The sequence below is a fragment of the Geospiza fortis genome, unplaced genomic scaffold, assembly GCF_000277835.1.
Source record: "Geospiza fortis unplaced genomic scaffold, GeoFor_1.0 scaffold72, whole genome shotgun sequence".
Lineage (NCBI taxonomy): Eukaryota > Metazoa > Chordata > Aves > Passeriformes > Thraupidae > Geospiza > Geospiza fortis.
The window spans coordinates 617,188-630,357 of NW_005054338.1; the positions used below are offsets into that span (position 1 = coordinate 617,188).

General features: G+C 39.0%; 1 protein-coding gene across 1 annotated transcript in view; it reads left to right on the top strand.

The window, feature by feature from the left end:
* EPHA3 (EPH receptor A3) overlaps positions 1-13,170 on the top strand; it is a 185,730-nt gene that overhangs the window by 54,284 nt on the left and 118,276 nt on the right. Inside the window, exon 4 of the mRNA XM_031058110.1 lies at positions 1-289. This exon is cut by the window's left edge and continues 7 nt beyond it. Coding sequence (XP_030913970.1) covers positions 1-289 — 289 coding nt within the window. The remainder of the gene's footprint in view (positions 290-13,170) is intronic.

A 13,170-nucleotide genomic window follows, 5' to 3' on the forward strand; every position in this document is an offset into this window, starting at 1 on the left:
AGGAAGGGCTTCTACCTGGCTTTCCAGGACGTGGGCGCCTGCGTTGCCTTAGTGTCAGTGCGGGTCTACTTCAAGAAGTGCCCTTTCACCGTCAAGAACCTGGCCATGTTCCCAGACACGGTGCCCATGGACTCCCAGTCGCTGGTGGAGGTGAGGGGCTCCTGTGTCAACCACTCCAAGGAGGAGGAGCCCCCCAAGATGTACTGCAGCACGGAGGGAGAGTGGCTGGTGCCCATCGGGAAGTGCTTGTGCAACGCTGGCTACGAGGAGAGAGGCTTTGCCTGCCAAGGTAACCGTGCCCTGCGTGCCCGTGGCTCTGCTCTGAGCTGGGGCTCCCCCTGCTCCCTGTGTTGGGCTGTGCTCCTTTTCTCCAGGTTCTGGATCCCTGCAGAAATAGCAGTCAGTTAGGTGGGAAAATTGCTGTGCCGTCAAGCTATGTTAATAACGTAATCTGCTAAAAATATTTGGTAAGAGTCAACAACTGATTTTTAGTAGCACATTGTGCTGCAAATCTAGCCTCTCATACCACTCTTGGACCTTCTTCCAGTTTACAGTGGTCTTCTTAAATGTTTGTGTCAAAAAAGTGATTTTTTTACAGTGTCTTCTTGTCTTTTATGCTTTGTGTCTTGATATATGACTTTTGCCACTGAGCTCTGTTGATTAATTGGGATTGGTTGGTAAAAAACATGTGGTATTGCTCCTATAGCAAAATTACTAAATGCAGATACATTTGGAAGATTAATAGTTAAAGTTTATTCATAAATACTCATGTATTTTAACTCAATTTTCTCCAAACTTTTGATTTCTGCAGACTGTGGTTGTGTGAACAAGAGTACACTGGCGATTTGGATTTTTTTACAGAAATGCTCTTTAAAATCTTAGAGAAATGTGTGTTGGATTTACTAATTTTAGTATTAGCAAAGATGAGAGCAGCTAACATATTTATGCTTTTTGTAAATTTATAAACGTTTTGAAGTTTTGTGCAGATTTGGTCTTTTCACAGTGTGCCTTGAGGGGTGCTGGCTGTGGCAAAGGGTCTTCTGTTAAATACATAAGTAAAAATTAAACAGTACTGACTGGCAATCCCATGGTTGGAAGCAGAATAGCTGAGATGTTTACTGTGGGGGTGTGTGTATGTGTAGAACAGAAAATTTAAAGTATTCTGAGCCTGGGTGGGACAGTCCCTACTCCTTTTTAATTAGTCCTACAGCAATACTTATGTCAGACAGTTAAGTTGGGGGGGGTTACTGAGAACCCAACAAAACATAGCCATGACTTTTTCTCAGAAAATGACAGGGGGACATCTGGGGGAAGGGATAAGAGTGTTCTTTGATTTTTCTTTTAAGTAGATTTTAAATAATCTTTTGCCCTTGAATAAATTGAGTAGCCAGGTCCGAGGATGCTGTTCTAGGGTTAGATACTGTTATTTATAAAAAACAAAGTAAGCCTGAATTCAGGGGAGGATATTTTATTGTTCAGAAATACTTTCTCCGGGGCCTCCTACAGCACTTAGAAATGCTAAAACATGAGTGAATCCTTTATCCTCTGTGTATATTCTTGCTTGCTGCAGAGCCTCTGTTCCTGTAAATGGTTGGAAGCTGTTGGTTTAGAGTTTCAGTCACATGTGAGCACAGACTACAACTGAGCAAAAGTAAAGCTAGATAAATTAAAATAAACTTTTATTAAAAGCAAGTTCTCAAATGCTTGAGGCAGGCCAAGCAGCTCCTACTGAGTTCTGCAGAGAAAATCAGATCATAGAATGAATATATTTTTCTGGTTTGGTTTTTTTTTCTTTTTCACTCACTGTTGATCAAGGGGGTTTTATATGATGAAGCCATTAACAATAGCAACAGGTCCTTCTGGTTTATTCTGATTTAACATAGAATGTTCTGCTAACTTTTATTGGAAGTCATATTGATCAGATCCTTTCAGTGTGCTGTGATTGAAGTAGCTCTTTAAAATCAGGAACTCAAAACCTCACATTTGTTGGCATCGGTGGCGCAGCAGGAGTTGGAAAACTCAGAAAACCAGTTCAGCTTTGACCTCAGGATCAAGGCTGCTCCTGCATCTTTCCTTTTCTTTTTCTTCTCTCCTTCTCTTGCTCCATCTTTTAGGGTGTTTAAGGATTTTTGTGTTTGTTTAAGGATTTTTGTGTTTGTTTGGGATTTTTTGGTTTGTATTTTTGGGATTGAAAGGGCAGTAGAATCAGGATTGTGGCAATGTAACGCCAGAATGGTGTTACAAGCATGGGCTGGAATGAAGACACGGCTTAGGAAAAATAAGTTTTAGTTGAAATCTGAAGGAATAAGTAGTAGTAGAGGTTATTGTCTTCCCAGTGGCTGAAAACGTTTAAGATCTTCTCAAGCTCAAGATCTTAAGAAATCACTGCTTGATCCTATGTTCAGACTGTTTCTGATTTTGTTTGTTTCCATAATGCTGGTTTCATAAACAATGTCATTTTGCATTAGCAGGAGATGATCACTGAGAACTAAAATGAAGGACCTTAATGGTGTAAGATGAGCCTATTTAAATTCCATTCAGAACAGCTTTTCTTTGTACTTGGAAAATTAGGCACAGTCATGGCCTCCCAAATAACACAAGTGTCACCAATTTCCTTAACTGCTTTCTTTTCTCTGCATAACCAGGAAAAGTCAACATAAACTCAGACCATTTTTTGTTATTGGTCCATGTTTTTGTAACACATTTATGTGTAAGCTGTGAAAAGCCAGCTCAGCTGATGAGTTCTTTCTGGGTGGAATATTGTTCTGCTCTGGATCCTGTTGACTGATTTTTTTCCTGTACAGCAGCGACGTCCCTACCTGTCAGTCAGCAAAAGAATTTCACTGTGACCATCCTTGTCCTCCCTATTGTGTGTTTGTGGAGCAAAGATTTCCCAAAAATTATACACTTGAGGTTAACAGCTTAAGATTTAATTCCTCCTCTAGTAAAGGCTTGTGCACCTGCTTGGTGTTTTGGAGGGATTAGAGTTTGTCTGAAATAAAGTAGGATGTGTTGGGGAGCAAGTCGGAAAAACCACACTTTCATACCCATTTTTCACCTTAATTAATACATATATTAGTTAATTAAAATGGTATCTATCATACATTGTAGGCTGTTTGTTATTACAGGTTTTTTAGCATCACAGTGATCCTGTCTATTTAATCTTATTTTAATATTTCATGGTTGAATGGGCCTTCTTCCTCACAATGTCTTTTATAAATTGTATTTTCCTGTCACTTTGACCAAACTACATTTTCCTGGCATCTTCTCTCTTAGAATCAGTGTGTTTTAATTATGGGGAAAACCCCCCAGCTAGTGGAACTACACACTAAGCTTAATGCTTTCTAATAATCTTCATCCTCTTCTTCAGTCAACAAGGAAAAAAATCATCATTTCAATTTGTTCCCCATCAAACAGGCAGAATAGATCAGGTTAGATCTGTTTTAATATTCTTTGCCTGACAATGACTAATGGCATCCTCCTAAGGAAGCTGAGAGAAAGTATAAGAAACTAAATAAAAGTGGTGCTTTCTGGGGTAAAGCTTCTTAAAAAGTCAGCCAATCTACTGCTGACTTTTTAAGATTTAAGACACATTTTGCAAGAAGGACTATGTACAATAAGAGTCAGTGACCAGTGTCTTGGTAATTTGTCTATATTTTGACTCATTTATATTTTTAATCTCTTAATTTTTGTGGCAATGAATGTCATATCTTGCCTTGTGTGGAAACCATAACTTCTTGCTGTGTTTAATCCTTCTCTTTTAGAGTCACTGGGATAGTCCCTGTATAGTGAGGAAATAGCTGCTCTCTTTTCAGCTTCCATATGAACAAATTCCAAGACCTCTTTCATGTGTAATATCTCTAATACCTCTTGTCTCAGCTTTTCTCCTCTAGTGGTGCCTTCTTTTTTAAAGGACAGACTGGTTGCTCTGTACCTCATTCTTTTTTGACTGCCTCTGTACATATTCAATGTAAACAATGTTGTTTTTATGAAAAAGGCAGAGTCTTGTGTGCAGTATTTAAGTTTCAAGTGCAGGAGGAGATCAGACAATGGCTTAGAGCTTGGAACAGCCCAGAGATTGAGTTAGAAAGGGGCATTCACATCACCTGCCCAGTGAGGGACCTGTACATGGAAAAGCTTTTATTTTGAATGCTATAGAAAAAATAGATCTCACTCTCTGAAGGCTGGTTAGTTGGGGTATTGATACCAAAATAAATGGGAAAATATAAGATAAATGGCAGAAAAACTATCTGTAGTTCTGTAATGATCTGGATGGCTCCTCAGGGAAATGGAAGCCTCATTTCAGGAGTTTTTTTTAAAGAATTGCAGTAGCCAGATGATAAAGGAAATCCTGCACTGACAGGTTTGGACTAATAAATCTTTTCCATCCTGAATGTGTCTATTCTGGTTCTTTCATGCACTTCATGAAGACCAGTTGGACATGAAAAATGTTATTTTTCATTACAGTATATTTAATTAGCAAGCCTGCAGTGGGCAATTGTTTATCCCTGTGGGACCATGAGTGAGCTTGAATCCTCTTTTGAAGGCTTCCAAGAGGTGACCCTCTAGACCAAAACCAAATTTTCTGGCTCTGTTTATCAAATGAAAAATTTAAATTGGTGGGCCTAAACAGAATGACCCAAAAAGCACAGAATAACATTTTCTGCATGGTGTTGTTTCAAGGTATAGTTCTAAATTTTAGTTGCTGGAATTAAGTAAGTCTGAACTTTAAATTTCTTATGTAAAGCTGTGTAATAAAGTTGTACGTTTTAATCATGAGTGACTGATACATTTTCTATAACAAAGTTAGAAGGAAAAAGAATGTAACCCAACAGTTCCTCCTTATGTGTTTAACTTTTAGCTATTAATCAGATGGATTGAATGAGAGAAAAGGGAGTGAGGGGTAAAGGAGGGAGAGGATAAGTTCACCCACTGTGCCTGCTTATTGCAAAAATGACTTCAGAAAATTTCCCCTAACACTAAATTTTTCAAGGTTTCAAGCTGTGCAGTGAGCATCTCCTAAATCATATTTCTCTCTCTGAGTTTCTGGAGATATGAAAGGAATGCCATCTGTGGCTGCTAAATCTGAACCATCACATCCATTGCTTAATTCTTTGAGTGGAATGACTGCTGCACTTGAGGTAAAAATATGTAAAACATCATTAATACCAAGGAAGCAAATTTCTCCAGACTTCTTTTTTTCCGCTATGCTTTAAATAACCATTTAGTCTCTGCATAACTAAATCTAATTTTTACTTTTCTAGATCAGTAAGAAAAAAATTATGACTTTGCATGTAAAGAGAAAAAGATACTGTGAGGAACTACTGAATTTTGTGCAAGTGAAAACAGAAAGAGGCCACAAATTCTTTTTGCAACTGCAAAGTTTCCCTTGGAATTAATTGAGTGGCTTGAATGTGTTACACTGCAAAAATGTGTGGCCTTAACTCTTAGACTCTGCACAGGAGTAATTATATTTGATAAAATATAGGCACTGATCATATGGAGATCATACAGTATAATAATGGTCCTATCAAAAAGTTTCCTTTTATGTGAAATCTGAAAAAACTGGAGATATAATTTTTTTAAGCAGAGGTCTGAGGTGTGTTTTTATTCCTTTGGTTTGTATTTTTTTGATTTTAAATAGCAGGACAGATGCTTTTTAAAAGGGCTCTTAGTCTTTCAAGCTGGTAAACTAAAATGACAGCAGCTATAAATTATGAATCACTTTATTTGTAAAATATTCATTGTTTTGATCCACTTTATATTCTGTAAGTACATAAACAGAGCACAACAGTGAAGGATTTACCTTCTAGCTTAGAATTTATTTAACTCTTACAAAAGTTATGTTGAGGATGTCCAGATGATTTTTATGGGAGAAGAATTACGTTATATTCAATACTTGCTAAAGATCCCAGCCAACTTTTTATGTAATATTTTCTGACAGTTACAAATTCGGAAAATATTCTCTAGTTTGTTCCTAGTAGATATAAAAATGCAAGTTTTTAAGGCAAAATTTATTGGCCACAAAGTTGTGATATTTGAATGCATTTGTTACACATCCTGAAGAAAAAAACCCCCAAATTCTGAAATTACTGAAAAAGAGATTATTTTTTGATACAATAATATACATATTCTTTCATACACGTAAGACAAGGGTTCTTTTGGCCCTTTTTAATTTCTTGAAAAAGGTTGTGATAGAAGTATTTAAAAACATGATTATAAATATTGCTATAAAGTTTTTAACATTCGGTGATCAGAAGCTTGAATGTAATATTACTGTTAAGTGTTCTTAGAAAACTTAGCAATACATCTCTCCAAGTTGTATTGACACTACAGTGTCAATATATGGCAGGACTAGATAATTTAAAATTGAATTTTTGTATTTGAAACAAGGTGGGAAATAGAAATGTTCACTCAGAAATGATGGAAATATTTGCAAAAGCGTTAATGAATTACAAAATGGAACATAACACAGTTGTATGTTTGTTGAATCCAGATATGTCACCACTTTATAAGTGTTTGTTCTGCCACTTTGTGGGTGTGTTGGCAGTTTTTTCCTTGTCTCCCTTACCTGCTTTTCAAGCAACACAGTGACCGCCCCACTCCAAATCCTGACAAGGAGACTCCTCAAACATCCCACTGGAACCCAAACTTTCTCCAATTTAACAAGTTTGTGAAACATTCACTTGCTCTTATCCACACAGAAATATTTGCCTTAATTCTCTGACACTCACCTCTTCAGGAGAACCACCACTGAATTTATGGGCAGGATTTTCCTGCAGGAATCTCCTGGATGTCTGTCACTGAGAATCCTAAGGGATCTTGCTGGCATTTCCTTAACCTTTTCACTGGAATGGGTTCCCTTCTTCGGAGGTTTTAAGATTAAAAGCTAAATAATGAGTATCATCCTCAGCATGTTTTGCTCACCATGCCTTGGGTGATTTTTTGGTTTTGGAGTTGCATGAAGGTTGCATTGTCACTGGGAATTCAGGAAACTTTTTCCATTGAAAACTTTTTCCATTGGTTCCCTGCCACTGGCAGAGTTTATTGAGCCATTTGACAATCCCTTATTAGTTCCAGAGTGGGGCTTATAAAGGCTAACAGGGGTTTGCATTACCCCTGGCAGCTGGCACTAGGCTTTATATAGAGAGCAATTGCAGCAAGAGCTGTGAGTTTTGATAACACTCAGCTCTGAAAATGCTTTCAGAGTAAGGACCATCTTGAAAGATGAGTACAAGATGAGGAGAGTCTTCTCTAAGTCTGCTGCTCCTCAGCGTGAAGCTCAAGATGTTGTCAAAACACGCTGTTGGCAGACATCTAAATAACCAGCAATTGATAGCAGACTTTATTGAAACACTCAGACTGTGGGAGAAGTAGCAGCATTTGCTGTTTCTTGGATGACAAACTCAATAACATTCAGTTCATTTGTAGTGTCTCATCCTCCTTGCGTTTGAAATTCTGTTATTCTGTCTGAAATTCAGTGTTATTTTTTACGGCGTGCCAGGAAAATAATAACTTGGACTTCACGCAGCTTGTTTAGGGAGAGAAAATACAAAGTTCACTGCCTAAAATTTGTTTGTGGCTTCAGCTTTAAGTATCTGATACCCTGGCAATTAGTGTAGGTGGTGTTCTGAGGCAGGGATAGCCCTGAAAGATGACAAATCCTTCCCAGGTCAAGGAGGTGAACTATTTCACCGTCATGGCTCTGTGGGTTCAGTGCCTGTCTACTGTAAGGTTAAAATTTGATGTGATAATTTAGAACAGCTGCTCTTTGACAGGAAGATTCACTTTCAGCAAGGGAAGGAAAAGCCATATGGTAAAAGCTGATGCTGTGCCAGGCCTGAATAGCTGCAGAAGTGATACAGGACAGTTCTCTTCAACAATATGCTTGAAATAAGGCATTTTGCTTGCCATTGGTGTTTCCAATCCGTGTGCTTTTTTGAATTGTAACTTAATTTTTTAAACTTTTTAGAAGTACTTTTTTTCTAGCTATTTTTATATAATACTTTTAATAAACAATCATGGTTAATTGACAGAAAAGGATGAGGGGCTTTAAAAAGACACCATTTATTCATAGCCATATCCAGACCAGTCTTTGTACTCTAAATACATATCAAAGTTTTATAGAATGATTGCTTCAAAATTTTCAAGTAAATTACTATATATTTTTAGAGGTTGTGTCCCACACTTGACTAGAGATGCTTTTAGCAGAGTAATTCACTTAAGTGACACTGCTTTTGTTCACATACTTAAATTTCAGTAAACTGAGCATGTGAAATAGCCTGAAACCTCAAGAAATTAGTAATTCCCTGTGCTCATGCTAAACAGTAGTGGTCAGTAGGAATAGGGTGGTCATCAGGAGTTTGAAATCTTATGGAGAATTCATCTCTCCTCCAATATGGAGGAGGGGAATAATTTGTCACAAAAATTAGTTCTACATGAAAAAAACAAAACACTGACTCTTTTTGATGTGGCAGGAGAATAACAGAATAAATACTTAGAGTGCCCAGCTCTTACCTTGGGAAAATGCCACTAAACAAGTGACCAAAAATCTTCCCTCAGCAGTGCACTCCCATCTAGAAATAAAACTTTTTTTGGTGTGTCCCATTCCCTTGTCTCCCCCCATAATGAGGATGGGACAAAAACCTGTTGTTTAAAGAAGAAAAAAATTGTTTTTCCTTCTCCTGGAAAAAAAAAAAGAAAGAAAGATAAAATCTCTGAGGTGATTCTAGTAAAGCAGTAAAAATATGTTGAAATGGTCATCTGTTACCCAGCTGAGCTAAGAAAAGACCTAAAGTGTGGCAAACATATTAAAGTAAAATATTAAACATGTTCTTTGATGTTTTGCAACTCAATACCGAGGTCACTTAGGCAGAATTTGACCTAACCTGACCAGCCCCTTTATCTCTGTAAGAGGTAATTCTGAGATTTGGGTATGCACATATAGAATTGTTTATTTATAAATGTCTTCTGTAGCAATTTTTTAATGCCACATTAATATTAGGATGGTGTAGAATCCAGTAAGTAAAAATTCCTCCATTGTTTTCCTAATGAAGGGCATAATGTAGTCCTTATTACTATTATAAAAAGAAATACAAGCAAATTATTCAATAATATATAATTCAGATTTAAAAAGAGCATCTCCAGCTGCTGTAATGTGCCTCTTTAGATGCCAGAACAACTTGAACTCTCTGAAGGTCTAACAGGATTTTTTTTCCCTGATTTTAGTAATGTGATCCTAATACTGAGATGACAGCTCTGGGCAGTTTATTTTAAGAAACTACTCTTCAAATCTGTTCTAGGAATTTTCAGGTTTTGCTCCCAAAAGGATAAAATGGAAAACTGAAACAGGGCTGGGGGACTGTGACTTGAAGTGGAGTCAAGGTGTTTTAACCACGAGCATGAGATCACGGCTGCAGCTGCAAAAGTGGAGTTACCCTGGGCTGGAGGAGGAGGAGGCTGGATGGGAAGCAGGACATTTTAGCTGAAGAAGTAGCTGGTTAGAAATCTCAGGTAACCACAGCTAATGAACCTTCATCTTCATTAATTAATCAACCATTCCTTCAGCTGCCACTTTCGTGCAGTGTGTAATGTCTCTGGCTTTTTTGATTTTGAGTGTCCAGAGCCTTCACCTCGAGCTCATAGGAATATTTGTAAATGCAGAGGATGGAATTAGGAAAACATGAATTTTTTATGTGTCCATGGCATTTAACAAGCAATGCCAGTCTTGTTTCTCACCCTGTGTGAGGGGATGAACTGGCAGTGAAATTAGCAGTGAAAGGGGAATCAGCTTCTGTGTCTTTTCTCTGCCCACACCAACCACAGCAGATTGTTGAAGTAAGCTAAAAGCATTTTTATAAGAGGGTCAGAATAAGAAAGAGAATGAGAGGAAAGAGACTAGAGAGAAAAAAGTCATCATAATAAGTAAAATACACTCATTTCACTGAAACCTAAATGCTGAAATTAGTATTCTCAATAAAGTTACTAAGTAAGAGGCTCTCCTGAGAAAAGAAGGAATACTGATTTTAGTTCAGACAGGAGTATGAGTCAGTGGTGTCTTTAAAGGAGGATGTAAATCTCTATGCAAGTTTAGTCTGTGCCTAATTACTAAAGATATTAATATTTCTGGGGAGAAAATGTGATGACTTCTTCAAGTCCATGTTTGGGTGGGTCTCTGTCACAGTCTCACATGGAATTGGTCTGCAAATAATAATATTAGAATTGTCATAATGATAGTGCTACATTGAGAGATTTAAAGCTGATGTGAGGTGCAGTAAGCAGTGACACATCTCCTGTGTTTCAGGGAGCCCTGTCTAAATGAAGCTGAACTAGAAAATGTTTTTTTGCTGTTTTCTCAAGAGCCTTCCTCTCAGAGGAAGGCATGAATTGTCTCTCTGAATTTTGTCTGTCCAGCATTTTACTAATGTTTCCCTGATTTTGCTTTGTGTCACTGAATTTCTAAGGGCTCTGGGTGTGTACCTAGCAGTTTCTCAGAAATTATGGAAATAACCTGGGGGGTTGGACTGGAAGATCTCCAGAAGTTCCTTCCAACCCTGACAATTCTGTGATTCTGTGAACTTGAAAGCCAAAAGACTGTGCCTTGTTCTGAACTCAGTGGATGTGGGGTTTTTTGAGCTTGAAAAGCCTCTGTCCAGTGGATTTATCACTGCTCTTCAGCATCCTTAGTAGAGGGACATGAAATAAAGCTCTTTGTCAGTGATGTGACATAGAAACCATGGTCACATCCATGGCTTCCCTTTGTAGGGATGACTCAGAGGTGCAGTTTATCATCCTCATCCTTTGGGAACTGCTGCTTCATGCCATATTCATGGGCAAGCAGCTGCTGTGGCCAGGAAGGAGCTGTGTGTGTGCAGCAGAGCTCTGAGTCCCCCTCTCCTGCTTTCTTTGGCCACTTCTAGAAGGTGAGAGGAGGATATCAGGTGATAGATCCCTCAGAGGCTTGGAGGAAGAGGGTAGCAGTGCTTTTTGGGCTGGGTTAAAGTTAATCCTTGTTTGCCCTCACACTGCAGCCATGGTCCTGATCCGTTCTAATCCACAGCAAATCTGAAATGTGATGGCAATAACACAGCTCACAGGAGTTTTCACTCAATTGGATTTTGAGTTTTGCCTCTGATCCACAGCTGCAGTGTGATAACAACCTAACCTTTTAATTTTTAATCTCTTCCCTGAACAAGTAGGCCCTGCTTCCCCCCAAAAGTTAAATACTAGTCTTTAATTGAAAAATACACAAAGCACTGCCAAATCCTGTGGTAAAAGCAGGTGTTCAGGCACAAGCCTGTTTAGTAAAGAGCTTATTTAAACATGGATTAGAGGCTCCTTTGGAATTGAATGTGTTGGTTTTTTTCTGTGCAATAATTACTTTCCAGAGCCTGTGTGTTTAAATGACTGCCTTAAAACCTAGCATGCCCTCTATCCCAAATTCTCTCATAATTAGGGATTATTTTATAGCTTGTCAGTTATCCATCTGCTGGGAAGCTTCCTTGTCTGTCATCCACAGATTGCATTCATTCAACCTACAGGTGTTTTCTTGGTTGTGTATGGTCTGGAGGAAAGAAGGCTCAGGGGAGACCTTTACTCTACCTGAAGGGAGGCTGTGGCAAGGTGTGGCCTCTTCTCCAGGAAACTGCAGGACAAGAGGGAGCAGCCCCAGGAAGGTTCAGGTTGGCTAGCAGGAAGAGTTTTTCCCTGAAAGGGTGAGCAGGCATTGGACTGGGCTGCCCAGGAAAGTGATGGAGTCCTCATCCCTGGCAGTCCTCCTGAAACACCTGGACAGGTCAATGCCATGGTTTGGTTGGGCTGGATAGTGTTTGCTCAAAGGTTGGACTGGATGATGCTGGAGGTCTTCTCCAACCTTGGTGATTCCGTGATTGTGTGCTCCCCTGAGTTATTTTTCTTAGGCATTGGATTCTGTTTTGTGCTCTTGTCTCCTGCATTAATCTTTTTGCTAGATTAGAATTTTGAAGGTGACAGGAAGGGGATTTTATCCTGGATCAGTTTGGTTAAGTCTATCAGATTCCCAACCCCCCTGCCCAAACACATGTGAACACAAGGTTATGCATTCATAACCTTGCTGTGGGATTCAACTGATTTTGTGGGATCGTGTGGGAGACTGTGCAAAAAGTTTCTAGGAGTTAGGACTTAAGAAATTCTCTTCACATCTTAGAGGTGATATGTTTTGATACAGTTAAGACTTTTGGTCTTTCCTTGCAGATTATAAATCTGCTTTGGGGCATTTCACTTTGTTTTGTGGTGTCTGATGATGTGTTTGTTGACTTTCTATGGACTGTTTCTATTACTTGAAAATCTGTCTGTGTCCAAAGGTTGACTTAAAAACAACTGGAGGAATAAACAGTGTTATATATTCTCTCTGCAAACAATTTAGAAACACTTACTGGTTTTGGATAACAGTCACATCCTGCAGTAATTTGATAAGGCTTCTAGTTGAGGGAAAAAAGAAAATGTATCCTTTTTCCTTCCACCAGTAATTGTGAAGATTTTTGGAGTGAGATGTACTTGACTGGAGACTCTTGGATGTGAGCAGAATCATTCACACCAGGTCCCATTAGGAGTCCCCTTTATGTCAAGTTGAACACATGAAGAGATGTGATAACTGCAATTTTGTGTAAAGATTGAACAAAAAAAAAAAAGATATTTATGAAGAGAACTGTTGGTAGAAGTATTAAGCATTCCCATTGGAGAGTCATCAAAAGCGTGCCTGCGAGGCTTTCACTGTGAGGCAGGGAAATGTTTCCTAACAAATAAAGGCTTGTTCATTCTGGGGGAAATGAAATGAAGAGAAATGAGTAGAAATGACCAGTGGCTCTGGGAGTCCTTTTTCCCTGAGAAGCAGGAGCAGGTTCTCTGCATCAGAACCCATCCATAGGCTCAGAGCATTCATCCCTCCCTTCATGGCTGTTAACATACCTTTCCACCTCACCTTCTCACGCTGTGATGGACCCAAAGAGCTCTGCCCAGGCTGCTTTTCCTGCCTGTGTGCTGAGTTCCTGTTTTGCTAAGAGGCAGTGGGTAGTGGGGAAGGCAGCTCTCCCACCTCAGGGCTGGCAAGCCCTCAGGCTCAGGATTGATGCTCGTGGCTGGCTCGCAGTGGGAGCCACTGGAAGCAGTGACATAGACTGATGATGGCACACC